Raw genomic sequence first — 23178 nt, 5'->3', positions numbered from 1 at the left:
CACCCATAAAAGACTAACTTTATGAGTGACAACAATAGAAATTTACTTTAAAAGCACTACAGAACTTTCTCACTTAAACATTTCATTGCATTATGGCATAATTATGGCCACTTAATTAAATCATTAAGGGAGAGCAAATTAAAAAGAAGAGAGGTATGAAAGTGAGAGCAGATATTGAGTTTGTATTCTTCCTAGTTCTGATAGACTTCAATCTTTAAGTATCTGTATCCTAAAAAAGAATGTGTTCTCATTTTAAAAGTATCTTCCTTTATTTCATATATGCTTTAAAATATTTATTGAGCAGAGAAAAAGGAAGGGTGGTAAAAAGATGACACAGATGTTGATTGAACAGTTTTCTTCCAAGTTCTGGTGGACTTCGGACTTTAGATGTCTGTTCAAAAAAAAAATAGATGCTCTCATTTTATTAAAGGTATCTTCCTTTATTCTGAATTTTCTTGTATATATACAATCTCAGTATATGTACATATATGTAAATATAAATATAAAGCATTTTAAAAATACTTAGCTAATCATAGATTATAATTAAAAAATGTGTTCCCTGACAATATCAATAACTGATTAGAAAAAATTGTAAATAATGTTGAAATAAATCATTTCACCATAAGTATAGCTATCAAATTATATAGTTTTTGAAATACACTGATGCATAAAAATTTTAGAAGCCTTTTCATCTTTCTGTAGTACAAGATGCACTATTTCCACAAATATATAGAAAATACCATAGATATTAATGATTTGAAATTACATTCATAATAAGTTTTTTATATCCTTAAACAAAAAAATAAAGTTACATACGTGGCTAGAACTTTGATTCTCCCCCAGGCCCTGATGGAGGAATTTCTTGTAATTTTTTTTGTTCCATCTGCTGTACAACCTAGTAAATGGAAAAAGAATGTCTTAAAACTAAGTATTATTTGATTTTCTCATGACTTTTGACAAATCACAACAAACTAATTGAAAATTGTTTTCCAAAATGAGATATTCAAACTCTTAACATTTAGATTAATTGGGGCACCTGGGTGGCTCAGTTAAGCATCTGACTCTTGATTTCGGCTCAGGTCATAATCTCACAGTTTGTGAGATCGAGCCCTGTGTCTAGCTCTGCGAGGACAGTGCAGGGCCTGCTTGGGATTCTCTCTGCTCTCTCTCTGCCCCTCCCCAGCTTATACACGTTCTTTCTTTCTCAAAATAAATAAATAAACTAAAAAAAAAATAAAATTTAGATTCATATTCAACAAAGCAGTTTTAAAAATACAAACATTTGGGGCACCTGGGTGGCTCAGTCAGTTAAGCGTCTGACTCTTGGTTTCAGCTCAGATCATGATCCCACGGTTTCAGGGTTTGAGCCCCACATCGGGCTCTGTGCTGGCAGCACAGAGCCTGCTTGGGATTCTCTTTCTTCCTCTCTCTGTCCTTCCCCCACTTACATTGTCTGTCTCTCTCAAGATAAATAAATAAACTTAAAAAAAATACTAAAATTTAGGGGCGCCTGCGTGTCTCAATCGATTAAGCATCTGACTTCAGCTCAGGTCATGATCTCGCGGTATGTGAGTCCGAGCCCAGCGTCAGGCTCTGTACTGACAGCTCAGAGCCTGGATCCTGCTTCAGATTCTGTGTCTCCCCCTCTCTCTGCCCCTCCCCTGCTCATGTTCTGTCTCTCTTTCAATAATAAATAAACGTTAAAAAAATTGTTTTAATACTAAAATTTAAATACTATAGCTAATACTTTGAAATATTATATTACAAAAGCACACACTTTTAACAAAGCACCTAAAATTCCTTCTAATGCCACAGTCATTTTATAAAATACCACCTGATGGTATTCCAGCTTCTGAGCCTCAAGTTGGTCATGCTGACGTTGTAGCTCTTCCTTTTGTTTCTGAAGCTCATCTGCCTTTTTCTTAAGTTCATTTTCTTGTAAAGAGATAAGATTTTCATATTCTTTCAGTTCTTCCTCTGTGAAGAACTGTTGCTGATCCAGTGTCTAAAAGAAAAAAACAAGGGAGAGAATAATCTTAAATATACAACCAGATCTGATTCAGCTTTAAAATTCTATGATTAGCAAAGTACAAAAGAGTATCTATAGTATTACACTTTTTTGGTAAGAAAGAAGAATAAATAAGAAAATATATATTTATATACTTATTTGAGCAGAAAGGAAAAACCCAAGACTAATGAAATTGGTTACCTACAACACAAGGAAGAGAACTGGGTAGACAGATCAAATATGGGAAAAGAAATCACACTGCTTTGAATACACCTTTTTTGTACAGGTTTGATTTTTAGAAACATGTCAGTGTTTCACACACTCAAAAAAAAAAAAAAGAGAAATAAAATCCACAAGGACAGGAAAACTCCCCAAATTGACTATAAACAGAAGAAAATAAATAATGCTTTTATTTTAAGTGAATAAAACACAACGGGAAGGGGGAATAAACTAACACAAGAAACTCTTAATCACAGTATTCTGACTACATGCTCAGGTTAAAAACAATAAACAAAAATCTAAACAAATCATCAATTCTTGTTTTGCAGAGTTTAGCAATTCTGAAACACTTTGTACATCCTAGAATTGAGGAAATAAGTGGAATGATATTGTGGAAAATAGGAACTAGATTTCATATGAAATATGGAAAGAGGAAGAGGTGGAATGTTGTACTGGAATTGGAGGCATTGGACTGAAATTTGAGGAAGTATCAGTGTGAACTCAGTAAGTTTTAACATATATGGATAGCTAAATATAAGAAGATGAATATGGATGTATCTGTGTGTGTATAATATGTACATATACACAAACATATAATACAAACATAAATATATAGATATAAACACACACATACATACACATTGTTTTTTAAATTCCCCAACTCTGTTATCTGACAAACCCTAGAAGCAATGATACTCCGGTAGCAAGGAACACATCCAGTGCCCAGATCCTGGTCTGTGATATCAATCTCCACTGCAAAGAACCAGTGCTCCTCATTAAAATGGCTGATTCTAGAGGTGGGATGGAGAAAGAACAAGATAAGCCTTGGACATCTTATGCAAAAAAGTAAGGAATCCTCGAAGAAAGATAGGTAACATGCCAAGAGGACACAAAAGCCAGTTTGAAGAAACTCCCACTAGCCAAATCTGGGGCAATTTGGGCATCAAAATAAATAGTGATAGTAAGGATACAAGCTTATTGAATAAGATAAGAAGCCATGAGTCTCCACTCAAATAAACAGAGATGGGGGAAGGGATAACTTTTCCTTACTGTAGAAGGCCAACTAATAAAATGTACAAGGAATGACGATTAGAAAATCACCATTTGTGGGAATGCAAGCTGGTGCAGCCACTCTGGAAAACAGTATAAAGGTTCCTCAAAAAACTAAAAATAGAACTACCCTATGACCCAGCAATTGCACTACTAGGCATTAATCCAAGGGATACAGGTGTGCTGTTTCGAAGGGACACATGCACCCCCATGTTTATAGCAGCACTATCGACAATAGCCAAAGTATGGAAAGAGCCCAAATGTCCATCGATAGATGAATGGATAAAGAAGATGTGGTATAGATATACAATGAAGTATTACTCGGCAATCAAAAAGAATGAAATCTTTCCATATGCAACTACATGGATGGAACTGGAGGGCATTATGCTAAGTGAAATTAGAGAAAGACAAAAATCATATGACTTCACTCATATGAGGACTTTAAGAGACAAAACAGGTGAACATAAGGGAAGGGAAACAAAAATAATATAAAAACAGAGAGGGGGACAAAACAGAAGAGACTCATAAATATGGAGAACAAACTGAGGGTTACTGGAGGAGTTGTGGGAGGGGGGATGGGCTAAATGGGTAAGGGGCATTAAGGAATCTACCCCTGAAATCATTATTTCACTATATGCTAAATAATTTGGATGTAAATTTTTAAAAATAAAAAATTAAATTAAAAAAAAAAAGAAAGAAAATCACCATTTGTAAACAATCATAGTAACAATTGTTTCTGGCTAGAATCATCAATAGATGCTAAAATTAGCAAATAATTAATCTCAGAGTATACCCTCAGAAATTCCTTTTTTTTAAACACAGCATTTTCATTTTTTATTGGTGATAATGTACAATTCTTGCAAAAAGTACTTTTACAAAATATATCAACCATCTTAAAAAGATTCCCTCGGTCTTGGTAATGCTACATTGAGAATCCATCCTATAAAATAACCCTAACCACATAAAAAGCTTTACATAAAAATGTGTTTACAGCAGCACTGTCTTTTTAAAATAAACAGCAAAAGCATGGATGTCTAGCCCTGAGAAAACAGTTAAGCACTTCAATAACTATTAAAATAATGCTTACAATTAGTATTTGGAAATGCTTTTGATATGATGTCAAGTGAATCTTTTTTTTTTTTAATGCTGGCTTCTGATTCTGGTAGTATGAAGAGTTAGACAAAACACTTTTTAAATTACAAGATAGAAAATAGAAGGGAAACCTGGTAGACACCATCTTAAACAAATAATAAAAATTAACATTGCCAGTTATAAGAATAATCAGCAGCATATGCTCGGTGATATGATGCACTTGGCATCACTTTGGTGCTATTCCTACCAAAAGTAGGAATCCTAAGGAAAGAGCAAATGGAGGGAGATTCTACAAAATAACTGGTCTATACTCTTTAGAAATATCAATGCCATGAGACACAAGACTCAGGAACTGTTTCAGATTAAAGGAGACTAGGAAGACATAACTAAATTCAATGTATGATCCTGGATGTTCTTTTTCTATAAAGGGCAGTATTAGGAAAACTGACAAAAATCTCAACAAAGTCTAGAGACCAGAGAAGAGTATTATGTGTGTAGCATTGGTAATGTTACTGTGATTATGCAAGATAAATCCTTGTTTGCCAAAAATACACAGTCAAGTATTTCAGGTTAAAGCAGAATCATGTGCAACTTACTCTCAAGAAAATTATATATGTTATATATAAATACACACACATGCGCACAGATTAAAAATAGAGAAACAAAAAGAAAAAGAAAGGGGCACCTGGGTGGCTCAGTCAGTTAAGCATCCAACTTTGGCTCAGGTCATGACCTCGCAGTTCATGGGTTTGAGCCCCGCATCGGGCTCTGTGCTGACAGCTCAGAGCCTGGAGCCTGCTTCAGATTGTGTCTTTCTCTCTCTCTGCCTCTCCTCACTCGTACTCTATCTCTCTCTCTCTTAAAAATAAATAAACTTAAAAAAAAAAAAATATATATATATATATATATTTAAAAAGAAAAAGAAAGAGAATAATTGTAGTAAAATGAGAAATCTGGGGGAAAGGTTTTCAGGAATTCCTTGTCTATTCTTGCAACTCTTTTGTAAATCTAAAATTATGTCAAAATGAAAAAAAATATGCAGTTATCTGTTGATCTAGTTCACCAGAAGTAATAAAGAGAATGCATATTCAAATAATACCTGCATTCTTCTCTTCTTCACCAAAGTCCAGAAATATTGCAAATGTAGGAAAAAAACCCTTATGACAAAACAGCTGATTTCTTTAATCTCAAACTAAGATGATAAACTGTCATCCTGGGACTGTCCTTGTTTTAGCACCAAAACCTTCTACATCCCGGGAAACTCATTCCAGGGTAAACCAAGACAGTTGGTCACCCTATCCGAAACCATTTTCTGGACAATTAAAAATATAATTGAAATGGTGAACTTTTATATTTTGTATGGAAAATTAAAATGTTCTTTCTTCAGTCTCTTCTGGTTGCTACCTCAATTATTCTTTTAAAAATGTGTATGCACAGTAAACCATGGAACAAATTGGGACACCTTTCTTGAGCAATTTGACAAGACATATTTAGAAACTAAAAATGTTCATAAACCTTGAGAATAGTTCTATTATTAGGGCTCAATCCCAGGGAAACCATCATAGATCCTAAAAATGTCTGAACAAGTAGAGAGTCATCATAGGGCTAACTACTACAGTCAAAAAAAAGTGAAATTGACCCAAATGGCTAAATCTGTTTGAATGGTTATATAAATTATGCTACAACCACACAACTGAATGCTAAGAGTAATTTTTTAAATTTTATTTATTTATTTTGAGAGAGACAGAGAGAAAGCACATGTGCACAAGCAGGGGAGAGGCAGAGAGGGAGAGAGAGAATCCCAAGCAGGCCCTTCACTGTCAGCGCAGAACCCGACACAGGGCTCAGTCCCATGAACTGTGCGATCATGACCTGAGCTGAAATCAAGAGGCAGATATTTAACCCACTGAGCCACCCCAGTGCCTGGCTAAGGAGTCATTTTTAAACCATGTTTTCTGAGTAATGGCATCATGAAATATTGTTAACTTTAAAAAAACAGAATTTCCCAAACATACAAGACATTTATACAGTCTGAAGCCATTTAAAAAATATATAGATGGGAGTTTATGGGTACATGTAATTTAAAAATAAGACAGTATACTATATAATGTGTGCTATGTGTGCATATACTACAGATACAAACTATTTCCAAACTGGTATAACACAATGCATAAATTAAGAGTCTACCTTGGAATAATTCTACCATTCTAATTTATTCTTTAAAAGTATCTATATTTCAGGGCACCTGTGTGGCTCAGTCGGTTAAGCGTCTGACTTCGGCTTAGGTCATCATCTCAGTTTGTGGGTTCAAGCCTAGTGTGGGGCTCTGTGCTGACAGCTCAGAGCCTGGAGCCTACTTTGATTCTGTGTCTCCCTCTCTCTCTACCCCTCCCCCACTCACGTTCTTTCTCTGTCTCTCTCTCTCAGAAAATAAATAAACATTAAAAATTTTTTTTTAATAAATGTATCTAGGGGCGCCTGGGTGGCTCGGTCAGTTAAGCGTCCGACTTCGGCCTAGGTCATGATCTCGTGATTCGTGACTTTGATCCCTACAGCAGGCTTGGTGCTGACAGCTCGGAGCCTGGAGCCTGCTTTGGATTCTGTGTCTCCCTCTCTCTCTGCCCCTCCCCTGCTCATGCTCTCTCAAAAATAAATAAATGTTAAAAAAAATTTTTTTAAATAAATAAATGTATCTATATTTCTAATTTTCACACTTAGAAAAAGTGCAATTTTAAAAAGACTTATAATTATATGTAACTTGATTATAAATAAAAGGTCAATTGCCACAGGTTTTCCAAAAAATCAAGTTCATTATTTTATAGTGACGTTTTATATGAAAAGGCAAGACAGCAAGGCTCCCCATGAAAATATAATGGGGAATAAAAGTTAAAAAGTAGAATAAACTGATGTCAAATTTCTTGAACCATACATCCCATTTCAAGTAGGTTCTATTACCTCCCAGCTATCTGGCTCCAAGAATTCCTTTTTTTCTGTAGCTTTCAAAAACTCTTCTAGAGTCACTAGTCGGTCTTTGTTAGCATCAACCTGATTGAAAAAAAAAGTTTATGTAAATAATATAACTCTTTCTCATATTACCAGAAATTATCTTCTAATAGATGCTACTACATAAACAAAGAGCAATTAAGGCTAGCTTAACATCCACAGAAATGGTGGGGGGAAGAAAACCAGAACACTCAACATTATATTAGAATCAAAAAATAGATACTGTTATCTTCTGTATAATTCAGATTTCAGCGAGATATCTATATCCCTGATTACCCTCAAAGATCACCACCCTTAAGTCTGCTGATCTAACTGGTTAGGCTATTATTGTTTTCCTCCCTCACTACATCATGCGTAATCCAAAGAAAAATAACCTTTCCAGAAAGATGACTGTTTCAGCCAAGAATAAAGAAGTTTACATTAAAGTACTCTCAACATTTTTCTTAACAACTATCTAAACCAAAATTTAAGTTGACAATCTCTCCCAATCCTCTTCCATGGCTCTTACAAACTATAGCAAATTCAGTTACAAAAGTGAACCCCATAATTACCAAAGAAATTCATTTAGCACTTGGGATGCCAGCAGTCAACAGAAATCCCAATTCATCACCAATAGGTCAAATATCAGGTGAAAATCACTGACTTAAAACAGTGGGCCTTAGTTACCCCGCCTATGATGTCTATGACCAAAGTTTTGCTTAATAATGTGAACAAGAAGTAAATATTTGTTATGATAAACCATTAAGGTATTGGATTTTTTAGATTTTCTTAATAAAAATGCAGGTTTTTAAAATAGAAAATATTGGACTACGTTATTTTTTACTTCTAAAAGATATGCAATGGCATCTTAATCTTTTAAATACAAATCCTTTAAAGTTTAAAATATTTTAAAGCAGTTACAAAATAATTTTATCTACACTAAAAGGAATTTACTGAATATTCTGGATCAAAAAAGCAAAATCCAATTAAATACCTATTCTGTATATTTATTTTCCACTTTGTGGTAAGATTTATTGTAAGAACTTGAATAATCCATCAAAGTAACACATAATCTTAAAATTTTAAAGCATACCTCATTCATTACATGTTCCCTCATTCTAAGCCGTTCTTCCTCCATTTCTACCATATCATCTTCTTCATTTTTGGGGTCATAAACTTTCTCCAACTAAAAAAAAAAAGTTTCAAACCAACATAAAAGAAAGGAAGATAATAAAAGGAAAAAAGAGAGCAAAAACACTGAACACTTACTGAACTCATTTACCTCTTTGGTAAATAGGGCTTCTAATTCTTGTTCATCTAGAAAGCCATCATTATTGACATCTGAAGTTTAAAAGTCACAAACACAAAAATCGATTTTAATGCCTTCGAAAATAAATAATGAAAATACAACTCTTTACAACTGGCTTGCAGAAGTTGTACTGACATGAAGCATCCATATGCTACAGAAAAAGGTTTCCTCCTCTTCATGAAGCCTCAGATCAGTCCAACTGATGACAATTTACTACTAATTCATAATTCATAATAGTTTTTTAGAAAAATATATCTTAACCAGTTTTTTCAAAAATATGAAGTGAAACAATATGATATAGGAGTAAAGTACATTTTAATGTTATAGCATAAAGCATGTTGGATATAACCTAGCCAGTCACAGAAATAGCTTCAGTTTACACAGAACCTTGCCATAAGTGGTAATGACTCAACAGTAAAAGCAAGCAAAAGACACAGCTACTGACCTAAAATATTTTATGCTACAGATCAGTAATAAAGACCATGATATTACCTTAGAGAAAAACTCTAAACATTTATTGTCATTAGGACTCAATAACAGACCTTGGCAAAAATCAGTTAAGAAAAGCAACTATAATTTTTCAAACAGCAGATATAAATATTAATATTTGTATCAAATCTGTTACCATGTAATTTGAAAAATGTCTTGGGGTCAAAGTCATTAGGATCCAATCCATCAGTCTCTTCCCATACCTCTTTTAGTTGATCTTTGCTTCCCTGTGAATCAATTTTTAAAAAATGCTCAAAACAAAATATAATCTATGTATATAGACTGAAAATAAAATACAAATTTGAGAAACTTTGCAGAATTAAGAATCTAAAGTACTAATAACTTATGATAAAATTTTACTGATACAAAAGAAGTATCTTCCTCTAATTATGGTTTCATAAAGTCATAATCCTTACTGGATGGTTAACTTTGGGATGATTTTCATGCTTTTTCTTCATTTCTTCAAATTTAGATTCTTCTTCTTTCCTCTTTTCTTCATTCAGTGTTTTTAAATATTCTCTCCTTTCATGTTCTTTCATCATTTCATATTTTTTAAATTCTTCATGCCGAGTCTTATCATAGTGTTCCAGATCACTTGTGGCCTATAATATTTAAATTAAATTACAAGAAGTGTTTGGAAATATAAATAAAGCTGTTCTTGCATATAGCATACTCTCTAACAGAAGATAGTATAGAAGGGCCAGAAATCACTGGACACTTCTTTTAAATTCTACCATTTTATTTTAGTCATTATTATTACCAGTATGTAGGCACTCAAAGAAACTCATAGTTCAAGCCTCAGCTTTAGAAAGCTCCTCATAAGCAAGTAATATATAAATTGATTTTAAAAAGAAGGAAGGAATTATATCAAATATGTACAGTATAGAAAACTAGAACAGTTTCTAACCACTTAACTAAACTAATACCCAGGCTACAACATCTGGTTTGATAACTCCATACAGTACAACATAAGAGGTCTACAAACTCTTACCTAAAATCTCAGTGCCCAGATGTGTCTCAGAATTTTCTAGATTTTAGAAAGAGAATATGGCATATATGCCATATTATAGAATATCTTTGCAGAGTCTATAATCAAAGAGATTAATACTTCCTCAGCAAAGTCTATTAATATTCAATGAAGTAGACTAAATAAAAACTATAAATAGCCTTACTATAATTCAAGCCAGGTTTCAAATTTAATAGTGCTTTGGACTTTGGAACTGTGGGCAAGGGGTTACAGATTGTTATGTCCATATTATTTTCTATAGTAATAGGGGTTAAGCTCTCTCCCTTTAAAGATACTCTATAGAGTATCTAAGAGTTATATTACCACTTGATTGAATTTATTTATCAAATTACAAAACCTCAAAGGCACAACAAAGACAACATTGTTTGGAATTATTCTCACCGCTTTGATTAGCATATCTAAATCTGTAGATTCAAACTTGTCAGGATTCAGGTGGTTTAGGTGATCAAATTGTTTTAGAAGAGCATGATGGTCTATGCCCGTATCTGAAAGAAAATGAAAAAACGGTAAATAATAAAGTAATAAAAGCTAGAAACATTGATATAAATGATACATAAGAATAAACATTCATATTTATTCCTATAGGATTTTATGAGAATATTCAAAATTTTAGATTAAGTGTTGATATTTTCTTTTAGAACATTGTACATACTGTTATTGTAGGCAAAAGTAATGTCCTTGAATCTAGAATGGAATACAATGTAATATGTACACTTTATTATTATTTCTAGAAAGGCTAGTTGACTATCAGTATAATTACAGTAAAAACTTTTTTATTATTGGAAAACTACCAAATTTCCTACTTTTAATTGGATAAACTCTAATATACTGCCCTCATCAAAGACCTAAGGAGAATTTTTTTAAAGTTTATTTATTATGAGAGAGAGAGAGACAGCATGTGAGTGGGGGAGGGGCAGAGAGAGAGGGAGAGAGAATTCCAGGTAGGCCTACAATGTCAGTGCAGAGCCCAATATGGGGCTTGAACACATGAACCATGAGATCATGACCTGAGCCAAAACCGTCAGCCAGATGCTTAACCAAGGGAGCCACCTAGGCCCCTTAAGTAGAATCTCTAAAAAGAATTGTTCTAAAATTTTTATGAAGGAATTTTTTGTATGCTGCTCCAATGAATCCTTTATGGAACAATAAAAATCTAAGTCAGGTAAATTCATTTAGATTAGGACTTATTTTTAAAGAAATATCAATTGTTTTTCTTTGTGAATAGTTTTTTTTACAAGCTACAGTTTATTGCAGTTGAGTGGGTAAAGTGAGTCTGGACTATTTCAGTTGGATAATAGAATTGAGCAAAATAGGTACATGTGTTGATTTGTTAAAAGTTTGGGTTCCACTCTTAAATACACAGAACAAAATGAGGGTTGATGGGGGATGGAGTAGAGGGGAAAGTGGGGGATGGGCATTGAGGAGGGCACTTGTTGGGATGAACACTGAGTATTGTATGGAAGCCAATTTGATGATAAATTACATTAAAAATAGATAAAGAAATCAGTAATTAGATTTAAAAACAAAAAAATAAATAAATAAATGTCTGGGTTCTTAGAAAAAGGAATATACAAATATGGAATCATGGAATATGAGAAAGAAATCTGGAAATGGATGGGACTTAGTGCTGTGTGAATTTATTTCTAAAATATGAATATGTATATGTATATATATGTGTGTGTTTTACAGGCATATGCATGTGTATGTATATACATTTATATATACAAAAATGTGTGTGCATGTATATGTTGATGTATATAGACATGCATATATTTCCTACCTCTGTCCGATGAAAATGCCAAGAAGAAAATATATTCCAGAAGCAATGAGCACACTTAGTGCCAGTCTTTGGTCTGTGGGACCAAAAGAAATATCATTTCCCACTAAAAAGAACCAGGAATCCTCAGATAAATGGCTCATTCCAGGGCTGGGGCAGGGTAGGTACAAGATGAGCCTGGAAGATTTTGTTATACTAGAAAGTAAGAAACTGCTAAATTTAGTTCAGTTAAGCTTTCACTGAATTCTTAGTATGGCACTGTACAAATTTTACTTTATGAAGAAAAGATTTGTTATAAGACCCAGGCCTAAAGGATATGACCAGACAGTGAAATACATGAAAAGATGCTTAACCTCACTCAAAACAGGAGAAATACATATTAAAACTGTACTATTATATCATCTAAAACTTTTTTTAATTTTGTTTACTTTTATTTTGAGAGAGAGAGAGAGAGAGAGAGAGAGCATGAGCAGGGGAGGAGCAGACAGAGAGGGAGAGAGAGAATCCCAAGCAGGCCCTGCACTGTCAGCACAAAGCCCGATGCAGGGTTCAATGTGGACCTCAGACTCACAAACTGTGAGATCATGACCTGAGCTGTAACCAGGAGTCGGACACTTAACCGATTGAGCCACCCAGGTGCTCCAGAATGATAAAATCCTTAAAGTTTGAAGATACATACTATTAGCAAGGATGTGAAAAATTATTGCTGGTAAGAGTATGTACTGACACAACCTCTGTGGAGGTAGCAATATCTATCAAAATTACAAACACATACACATGTATACAATTTCTCTATGGGGAACTTATCCTACAGATAATTTTACATGGATAGGCAGTGATATATGTACAAGAGTATTTGCTAGAAATAACCCAAATGCCCATTGCCAGAGGCCTAGTTAAATAAATTATGGTATATCCATATAATGGAAATCTATGCAGCGTAAAAAAAATTTTTTTTTAATGAAGATGGTGTCTATGCACTAATACAGAAAGAACTCCAAAATATGTTGTTAAACAAAACCCACAGGGCACAAAATGCATATCACATGCTATCTTTTGCATAAAAAGAGAGGGAAAAAAAGGCCGTTATTTTTATTTGCTTATATAAGAAGGAAGAAACAGAAGGATTATGTTCAGGGCAGTGAGAACTGATAGAGTACAAAAATATCAGAGCACTTTTGCTATATGCTTATACTTACTCTTTCTGGTTTTAATGAATGTGAATGTAGTACCTACTTTAAAAATTACACCAAAAAAAAAAGGACCCTTTAAGTCTTTCTTCAAATTATTAAAAATTTTAATTCAAAAATTCTGAATCCATGAGAAAATATTCATAAGTTTTCTAAGCATCAGACCGTTTTCTTTAGATAATGAAATTTAGCCCCTGTTTAGAATAAAGAAAACACTGCCAAGATTGAGGGGATGGAGGTTGTCTAAGAAGAAAGTAATCTCAAAACACCTTAGGCCTCAGGGTGCCTGGGTGGCTCAGTTGGTTAAGCATCCGACTTCAGCTCAGATCATGATCTCACAGTTTGTGGGTTCAAGCCCAGCGTCAGGCTCTGTGCTGACAGCTCAGAGCCTGGAGGCTGCTCCCGATTCTGTCTCCCTTTCTTTCTGCCCCTCCCCTGCTCATGCTCTGTCTCTGCCTCTTAAAAATAAATAAACATTAAAAAAAAAAAACAAAAACACCTTAGGCCTGGCTTCAAGGATGGAATTACCCTCTATGTCTGACCACCTGAAGTTCAATTTACCTCTCATTGATATCCTTAATCCCAGGATAATGAGTATTTGGTACTTGTTTTCTACATCTACTCACTGGCTGGGAGTTTAATGCTCTACACAAGCATTTCGCCGATATGATCCATTGACCACAAGTACATGTTTAAAATACATATTACTCACCCCAGATTCAGAATATCTAGAGGTAAAATCCAGTAATCTACATTTTTAAAAGATTTTTTAAAGGTTTTATTTATTTTTAACAGAGTGCAAGCAGGGAAGGGACAGAGAGAGAGGGACAGAGGAGGACCTGAAGCACGCTCTGTGCTGACAACAGAGAGTCCAGTGTGGGACTTGAACCATGAAGATCATGACCTGAGCCAAAGTTATACGCTCAATCAACTGAGCCACCCAGGTACTCCCAGTAATCTGCATTTTTAACTAGCTTCCCAGGTCATGCCTACGTAATCTAAAGTTTAAGAACTACTATTCACCATGAGTAAATTTTCAGATGTTTATTAATGTCTATGAGCCACCCAGATAACCAACCCATGGGGGCACAAAGACACAGGAGCCAGCTTGAAGGGTCTCCCACTTGTCAAATCTGACCTCTTGATTTTGTTTCATAATTAGAAAGGCCATTCCAAGATAAAGAAATTCACCTATGTTGTCATTTAGTACTTTTATGGTATTATTTTCTACACTGAAGTCTTTGATTTATTTGTACTTATTCTGATGTATATGAGCTAGAGATCGAATTGTACCTTTTCCCAAATGGCTATCCAATTGTAGCAACACTATTCTTTTTTTTTTTAATTTTTTTTTCAACGTTTATTTATTTTTGGGACAGAGAGAGACAGAGCATGAACGGGGGAGGGGCAGAGAGAGAGGGAGACACAGAATCGGAAACAGGCTCCAGGCTCTGAGCCATCAGCCCAGAGCCCGACGCGGGGCTCGAACTCACAGACCGTGAGATCGTGACCTGGATGAAGTCGGACGCTTAACCCACTGCGCCACCCAGGTGCCCCAACACTATTCTTTTTAAAAATCTATCTTTATCCAACTAATAATGAGATACTACTTTCTTTTTTAATGTTTATTTATTTATGAGAAAGAGAGTGTGAGCAGGGGAGGGGCAGAGAGAGAGAGAGAGAGAGAGAGAGAGAGAGAGAGAGAGAAGATCCGAAGCAAGCTCTGGGTTGACAGCAGAGAGCCCGATGCAGGGCTCGAACTCACAAACCATGAGATCATGACCTGAGACGAAGTTGGATACTCGACCAACTGAGCCACCCAGGCATTCCAAAATACCACTTTTAATCAAACTAAATTCTAAATGTAGTTACTTTTATTTCTGGAATTTCTTTTATTATTTTTTTAAATTTTATTTAAATCCAACTTAGTCAACATATAATGTAATAATGGTTTGAGGAACAGAATTTAGTGACTCATTACTTATATAACATCCAGTGCTCTGGAATTTCTATTCAGTTCCACTGGTCTTCCTACTTGTATGCCAGAACCATACAGTTCTAGTGACTGAGGCTTAGTGATATGTTTTAAGACTTCATATATCTCTCAAGTCCTTCACTGTTCTTCTTTTTCAGAGGTATATAGTTTATCTTGCTTGTTTCCTTTTTTCATATGAACTTTAAAATTAACTTGGCTAGTACCAGGGGGAAAAGTATATATTTTTATTTGGGTCATGTTAAGTTAATAAATTAACCTAAGGAAAACTGACCTGTTTATAATGTTGAGTCTTTGTATCAAAAAGATGTTATGTCTTCTCATTTTTTTCAAGTCTACTTTTGCATCCTTCAGGAGTATTTTAAAGCTTTTGGTATAAGTCTTACATATTTCTTAATAGGTTTATTCTAGGTAGTTTATCTTTCTTGGTATTGGGAAATGGAGTCTTCCATTATATCCCATAAGTGGCTGTTATTTGCATATGAAAAATTGATTTCTGTATATTCAGTTGACCTTGCTGAATTTTCCTGGTGTTTATGCTAAGTTTTTTAATCAATTACTTTTAGTTTCCAATATATAATCATATCACCTGCAAACAGAAATGGTTTTATCACTTCCTTTTCAATTACTTTACCTCCACTTTTTTTCATTTATGTAATTGTTTTGGCTAGTACCTCCAATGCAATATTGATTAGTAGTGGTGATAATGGGCATCATTGTCTTGTTCCTGATTTTAGTTAGAAAACATACTTGTATTTCCCTACTCAGTATGATGTGGCTGAGTTGGACATCCCTGATCATGCTACAGAAGTATCTATTGATTACTATTTTATTACTTTATTACAATTAAGAAGGGGTGTTAAATTTTGTCAAAGGCCTTTTCTGTAGATATGGAGACGGTCATATGCTTTATGAGACTACTTTCTTATCTCTGGATATCTTCAGATTTCAAAAATTCGACTTCATAGCTATTTAATCTTCTCATCGTCTAAAATTAAAAGAATATGGGAGCACAAATAGGCAGAGCACAGAGGATTTTTAGGGCAGTAAAACTACTCTGCATGATACTAGATTGGTAGATACATGTCATTATAGCTTTGTCTAGACCCAGAGATGCACAACACCAAGAGTGAACTCTAATGTAAACTATGAACTTTGGGTGATTATAATGTATCAATGTAGGTTTATCAGTTATAACAAATGTACCACTCTGGTGGATGATGGGTGATGTTAGTAATAAAGGAAGTTATACATGTTTGGGGGCTAGGGGTATTTGGGAAATCTCGGCACCTGCCCCTCAACTTTGCTGTGAACCTTATACTCTAAAAAAATCAAATCTAAAAAATTTTAAAAATTTTTAATTTTTTTTGAGAAAAAGAGAGTGTGTGGAGAGTGTGGAGGAGAGGGGCAGAAGGAGAGGGTGAGAGAGAGAGATAGCGAGAGAGAGAGAGAGAGAGAGAGAGGGAGAGGGAGAGAGAGAGAGAGAGAGAGAGAGAGAGAGTCCCAAGCAGGCTCCAGGCTCAGTGCAGAGCATGATTCAGGGCTCAATCCCACCACCCTCGGATCATCCTGACCAAAAATCAAGAGTCAGGGGCTCAACTGAATGAGCCACGCAGCTGCCCTATTCTTCTTCTTGTAAGCTAGTGGCTTAATTCATTACTTTTCTTTCATTCTTCCTTTGTACTGACATAATAAGGCTAATCATTTTGATTTTTGAATGATGTAAATGGATTACCTATTTTAAAAATTAAATTTTAAAAAATTAAGAGAAAGCAAATCAATACTAACATTAAATTTTGACAAGAAAAACATGGTATGTGCTGACCTCCACAACCAAATACTGAAAGTTTCCTACTTTTTCTTTAGCACTTACCTTGAAGGGAATCCAATTTCGCTTTAATTAGCATTCGTAACCTTGCCACTTCTTGCCTTTTCAGCTCATCAAGTTTTGTCCTCACATGGTGACTTACTAAATCCAATTCTTTGCTTAGCCTCCCACTCTGTTAACAAAATTAACAAATTAGTTTTATTTATTACATTCCATTTTTAGACCAGACACAATATATTAAAATTTGGGTTATGATAAAGTAGTGATAAATAATTCTAATTAATTTAGATAAATTTGATATTATAAAAAGAATTTCTCTCAGAAGACACTCAGTTTGTAACTCTAAAATCAAAATATCTAAAAACCATATATTATGAAAAGAGCCCAAATGTCCATCAACTGATGAATGGATAAAGAAGATGTAGTATACATACATAAAAATAAATTCAAAATGGATGAAAGACCTAAATGTGAGACAGAAAACCATCAAAAGCCTACAGGAGAACAGCAGCAACCTCTTTAACAGGGGCTATAGCAACTTCTTACTAGACACGTCTCTGGAGGCAAGGGAAACAAAAGCAAAAATGAACTATAGGGACTTCATCAAAATAAAAAGCTTCTTCATAGCAAAGGAAACAATCGACAAAACTAAAAGGCAGCCTATGGAATGGAAGAAGATATTTGCAAATGAAATATCTGATAAAGAATTTGTATCCAAAATATATAAAGAATTTATCAAACTCAACACCCAAAGAACAAATAATCCAGCTAAGAAATGGGCAGAGGACATGAACAGACATTTTTCCAAAGAAGACATCCAGAAGGCTAACAGACACATGAAAAGATGCTCAACATTACTCATCAGCAGGGAAATGCAAATCAAAACCACAATGAGATACCACCTACCCGTCAGAATGGCTAAAATTAACAACACAGGAAACAGGAGATGTTGATGAGGATGTGGAGAAAGGGGACCCTCTTACAATGTTTGTGGGAATGCAAACTGGTGCAGGCACTTTGGAAAACAGTATGAAAGTTCCTCGAAAAGTTAAAAATAGAACACTCCACAATGCAGAAATTGTACTACTAGGTATTTATCCAAAGGATACAAAATTGCTGATTCAAAGGGGCACATGTACCCTGATGTTTATAGCAGCATTATCAACAATAGCCAAATTATGGAAATAACCCAAGTGTCCATCACCTGATGAATGGATAAAGAAGATGTGGCTCATATATACAATGGAATATAACTCAACCATCAGAAAGAATGAAAGCTTGCCATTTGCAACAATGTGGATAGAGCTAGAGCAAAATAAATCAGAGAAAGAGAAATACCTTATGATTTCACTCATATGTGGAACTTAAGAAACGAAACAGATGAATGTAGGGGGAAAAAGAGAGGCAAATCAGGAAACAGAGTCTTAACCATAGAGAACAAATTGAGGGTTACTAGAGGGGAGGTGAGTGGAGGGGATGGGTTAAATATGTTGAGGGGATTAAGGAGGGCACTTGTGATGAGCACTGGGTGTTGTAAGTGATAAATCACAAAATTTTACACCTGAAACTAATGTTACACTGTATGTTAACTAACTGGAATTTAAATAAAAATTTGGAGAAAGAAAGAAAAGATAAAAATAAAAACCACATTAATTTAAAGCATAATTAAAGCACAAAGGAGAAACTCAAAAAGTGACTTGAATTGTAAAATGGTACAGCCACTTTAGAAAACAATTTGGCAGTTCCTCAAAAAGTTAAACACAGAATTACCATATGACCCAGCAATTCCATTAGTAGGTATATATCTAAAGAATTGAAACATATGTTCACATAAAAACTTGCACTTGAATGTTCATAGCATCATTATTCATACTAGCATAAAAAGTAGAAGTAACACTGTTCAGCTGTAAAAAGAAATGAATGTACCCATATAAGCTACAAATACAATGAACCTTGAAAACATGCTTAAGTCAAAGAAACCAGACACAAAAGGCCACAGACTGTATAATTCCATTTATGTGGAATGTCCAGAATAGACAAATCCATAGAGATAGAAAGTAGATTAATGGTTGTCAAAAGTGGAGAAGAGGGGGGGAAAGAAGAGTGACGGCTTAACGGATACAGAGTTTCTTTTGAGGGGAAATGGAATTGTTTAAAAGGAGATATCGGTAATGGTTGCATGTAGATACACTAAAACCCACTGAATTATATGCTTTCAAGGGGAAAGTTTTAAGGTATGTAAATTATATTTCAATAAAGTAATTTTTTAAAGTAACATGGCCACATTAAGCTTTAGTAATTCCATATATAAATAACTTTTCAAAATTCACCTTTTTTACATTGTGTCCTTTGATTACTTTTCTCATAGATGAATAATTAGATACATGTTCCAAAATTTAAGAAACAAAATAGCTAGTAGTTTACTTTCTCTTGTTTATAAATGCATTTGCAATCACAAACTGCAAATCTAGCAATCAGGCAGATAAACCTTTTAGGACTGAATCAACGGGGCCTGCTGAGGAAGATTAAAAAAAAAAAAAATGAACCCCTTCCGCCCACCCCCAAGGAAGACCAAGAAATAATGTTCAGAGAGTAAGAAGGAGAACCAAGAGAATGTGCTGTTATGAAACACAAAGCAGTATGCTCAAGGAGAGACCGGTCATCATTATTACATAAAACAATGGTTCTCTAAGTGTAGTCCCCAACGTCAACTGGGAACTTTAGGAAATGCAAGTTCTAGACTTACTGAATCAGAAAGCCTATAGGTGGGGGCCAAAAAATCTGTGTTTCAACAAGCCCTAAAATCTGAGCACCACTGAGATAAAATAAAGGAGTCCAGTAAGAATAGGAATAAAAAGTGTTTACTGTATTTGCCAATTAAGAAATAACTGACATCCTTCATGAAAGTATATTCAGTGGAGAGATGTGGGCAAAGCCATGATCTTTCCAGTTAGCAATACTGGGAAGTGAAGAAATGTAGTATAATTCCCCTTTCAAAATACTTGGCTGAAAAGGAAAGGACAAATTCTAACTTTTTTCACCCATTTTCTCCTGAGAAAAGAGTCTTTGCTGAGCTATTTATAATGATCCTGTTGACTTGAGTTTTATTGTCTATTTTAATTCTTCTATCTTTTTCACTGAATAACTATTTAACTTTCTTCATTTTGTCTCTCCCTTCCTTAATAAGGAATAGGAATTGACTATGAAAAGAAGACAGTTATAAAAGTATTCCCTGTATTGGGGTGCCTGGCTGGATCAGTCAGTAAAGCACATGACTCTTGATCTCAGGGTCGTGAGTTGCCCCACATAGGGTATGGAGCACACTTAAAAAAAAAAAAAAAAAAGTATTCCCTATAGCAAACCAGGATTATCTCCCTATTATATTTCCCATTATCCACCTGTTCTGTTATCCACAAAAAAATGTTCTTAACCCTACCTGAAGTAGGTAAGAGACACTAAAAGTTCTATGTTAAATATTATTCACCCCAGGAAATTAGTTCCACACGGCAAATTAATTCTTCAAAGGAAACACAAGATTGTTCTCAAGACAATTCGAGGAAATTATTGGCAGGAAGAATGATTTCCCCCCTTCTTCCATCACTTCATACTGAATTATGTGCCCATGCTCTACGTCTCCAAAATATATTATACTCCCATCATATATTCATCCTATTAATCTTTTTCTAGGTATTATTTATTCAGAATAAATTCTAATTTCTTTAAGACCCTGGAAAGAGTCCATCTTTGTATTCCTAGTACTAAAGTCAGTGTCTGAGATGCTTTAATGTTTGTTAAATAATTATTTAATTACATTTACCTTTATTTCCTCTATGTCTGCTTTCTGTAGCTTTTCTCTGAAATGATTATCTGTTTCCAGCACATCAATCACTTGCTTAAGATATTCGTCATAATAAAGTCCAGTATCCTTCAAATTAAGAAACAAACAATAATGTTTCTGAAAGTTTTTTCTTCCCTGCATCTAAAGATCTCAATCCTAAAAAATAAAAAAAAAATAAAAAAAAAAAGTCTAACAAAATGGCATTGAGATGTATCTACTTTAACAGCTTGGACAAAGTCAAAAAGCTATACTTCTCAAATGAAAAATTTTATATCAGAACCAATATAATGTTTTATTGTTACATAAAGGTACATTTTCTATATGGCTTAGACAATGAAGACTTAACTGATAATGTTATTGGTTTTACCCCACTGTCACCTGTCTTTCCTCATTACTATCTCTCCTTTGAATATAATACAATGTTTGCTTGGCTGGTGAGCTCTACATTGGAAATGTGTTATGATTGGGCACCTGGGTGGCTCTGTCAGTTAAGCTCTGACTTCAGCTCAGGTCATAATCTCAGTTTGTGAGTTCGGCCCCACATCAGGCTCTGTGCTGCTTCAGACCCTCTGTCTCCTTCTCTCTGCCCCTTCCCTGCTGGTTCTCTCTCTCTCTCTCAAAATAAATAAATAAACTTAAAAAAAAAAGCATGGAAATATATTATTAGGATTAATTCCCCTATGCATTACTTAATATATGACCTACATAAATAAACATTGTCTAATATTAAACAACATATGCTTATCCAATACTCTTTCACTGCCATTTCAGAAATAGTTCCTAAATATGCAGTTTTATAAGTAATAAATATTAGCAGCATTTAGTTAAAATTCTTCCCATAAGGTTATATTTATCATTTCACTTACTGGTGGTTCTATCTTTGCGCTGTCCACAGGTTGAGTATTTTTTACTTTTGTCTTGTCTATGTCTATAGGCACAGCTTCAAGAGCAGAAAGTAGACAGGTAACCAAGAGAAAACAATATTGTATTAAGAGAGTCCTCCACCTCATCTGAAATAAAGGTATAATTTTAGATAGTAAGGTCTTGAAAAGATGTCTTCAAACTATATATACATGCATTCCCAATGCCATGTTAATAACATATCCAATTTCAAGAAATTGAATACAACCAAATAATTCTAGAAAGATGTTAAAAATACATTATAAGTTATCCAAAATAATACTTTAAACAGATCACTAAATAAAATCAGGGGAGAAATGCTTTTCAACCAAAATTAAAAAGACAAGTAATCAAAACTTTAAAGTTTAAACTGCTTATAGTATAAGAAATCATTTAGTTAATTATAAAAGCTTCAAATAAAGATGATAATAAGGTTCTCAAAATCTTTAAAAGCAAATAGCCCAAATTTAAGAAAGGGAGAAGTAAGGAAAAACTGTATTTTTTTTATTAAAATAATAGGGAGCCAAAATTGTTTCTAGATATATTTAATTTAGCTTTGATCTAATTTTGAAAATAAGTTGCTCCATAAATATAAGTTGATTAAAACAGACAACTATTGGGGCGCCTGGGTGGCTCAGTCAGTTAAGGGTCTGACTTCAGCTCAGGTCATGATCTTGTGGTCCGTGAGTTCGAGCCCCGTGTCGGGCTCTGTGGTGACAGCTCAGATCCTGGAGCTTGTTTCCGATTCTGTGTCTCCCTCTCTCTCTGACCCTCCCCCATTCACGCTCTGTCTCTCTCTGTCTCAAAAGTAAATAAACGTTAAAAAAAATAAAAACCCAGACAACTATTTTCTTAACCTTATAAACATTATTTTATCATAGCCAGTAGTAATTTGATAAAAATTCTTTTTGGACAATAATCTTTCAAATAAATAGGTCAATAAAATATCAAGCTTGAAACAAGCAAGCAGCAACTATTAATATTCCCACAATATTATTCAAACTTTGTTTATTCAAACAGTTTCTACTCCGTAAGGATCTTAGTAGCTCTGGAGGATCTACTACAAAAATGAGAATGAATAAAAATTGCATATTTAATTGATTTTATACATATAGATTCATGTTAGGGTCCAAGTCAAATATAACAGTCTGACCGTACATATAGAATATGCATCATTTAACTCAGAATCTCCCAAACTTAGCTGGCTATGGACCTTTTTTTAAGTCACATGTTTTTGTTTTTTGTTTAATTTTTTTATGTTTATTTACTTTTTAAAGGAGAGAGAGACAGAGCGTGAGGGGGGAGGGGCAGAGAGAGGGAGACACAGAATCCAAAGCAGGCTCCAGGCTCTAAGCCGTCAGCACAGAGCCCGACGCAGGGCTTGAACCTGTAAACCACAAGATCATGACCTGAGCCTAAGTCAGAGGCTTAACCGACTGAGCCACCCACCCAGGCGCCCCTGAAGTCACATGTTTT

The 23178-nt window shown here is 34.4% G+C and overlaps 1 protein-coding gene across 5 annotated transcripts in view; it reads right to left on the bottom strand.

Moving 5' to 3' along the window:
• Positions 1-250: 250 nt before the first annotated feature.
• The window catches only part of NUCB2 (nucleobindin 2), a 36727-nt gene continuing 13799 nt past the window's right edge, over positions 251-23178 (bottom strand). For all 5 annotated transcript variants that reach the window (XM_047879221.1, XM_047879224.1, XM_047879222.1 and 2 more), the window contains exons 3-14: positions 21669-21812; positions 20782-20889; positions 17010-17136; positions 10558-10661; positions 9566-9751; positions 9286-9376; positions 8634-8692; positions 8445-8537; positions 7325-7414; positions 1835-2005; positions 817-895; positions 251-391 (exon numbers count right to left, since the gene is read on the bottom strand). In XM_047879221.1, the coding sequence (XP_047735177.1) occupies positions 821-895; positions 1835-2005; positions 7325-7414; positions 8445-8537; positions 8634-8692; positions 9286-9376; positions 9566-9751; positions 10558-10661; positions 17010-17136; positions 20782-20889; positions 21669-21812 (1248 nt within the window). In that variant the 3' untranslated portion in view covers positions 251-391; positions 817-820. The remainder of the gene's footprint in view (positions 392-816; positions 896-1834; positions 2006-7324; positions 7415-8444; positions 8538-8633; positions 8693-9285; positions 9377-9565; positions 9752-10557; positions 10662-17009; positions 17137-20781; positions 20890-21668; positions 21813-23178) is intronic.

This window comes from Prionailurus viverrinus, chromosome D1 (genome assembly GCF_022837055.1).
Source record: "Prionailurus viverrinus isolate Anna chromosome D1, UM_Priviv_1.0, whole genome shotgun sequence".
Classification (NCBI taxonomy): Eukaryota; Metazoa; Chordata; class Mammalia; order Carnivora; family Felidae; genus Prionailurus; species Prionailurus viverrinus.
The sequence above is the reverse complement of the archived record's forward strand: the minus strand, read 5'-3'. Positions and strand labels throughout refer to the sequence as shown.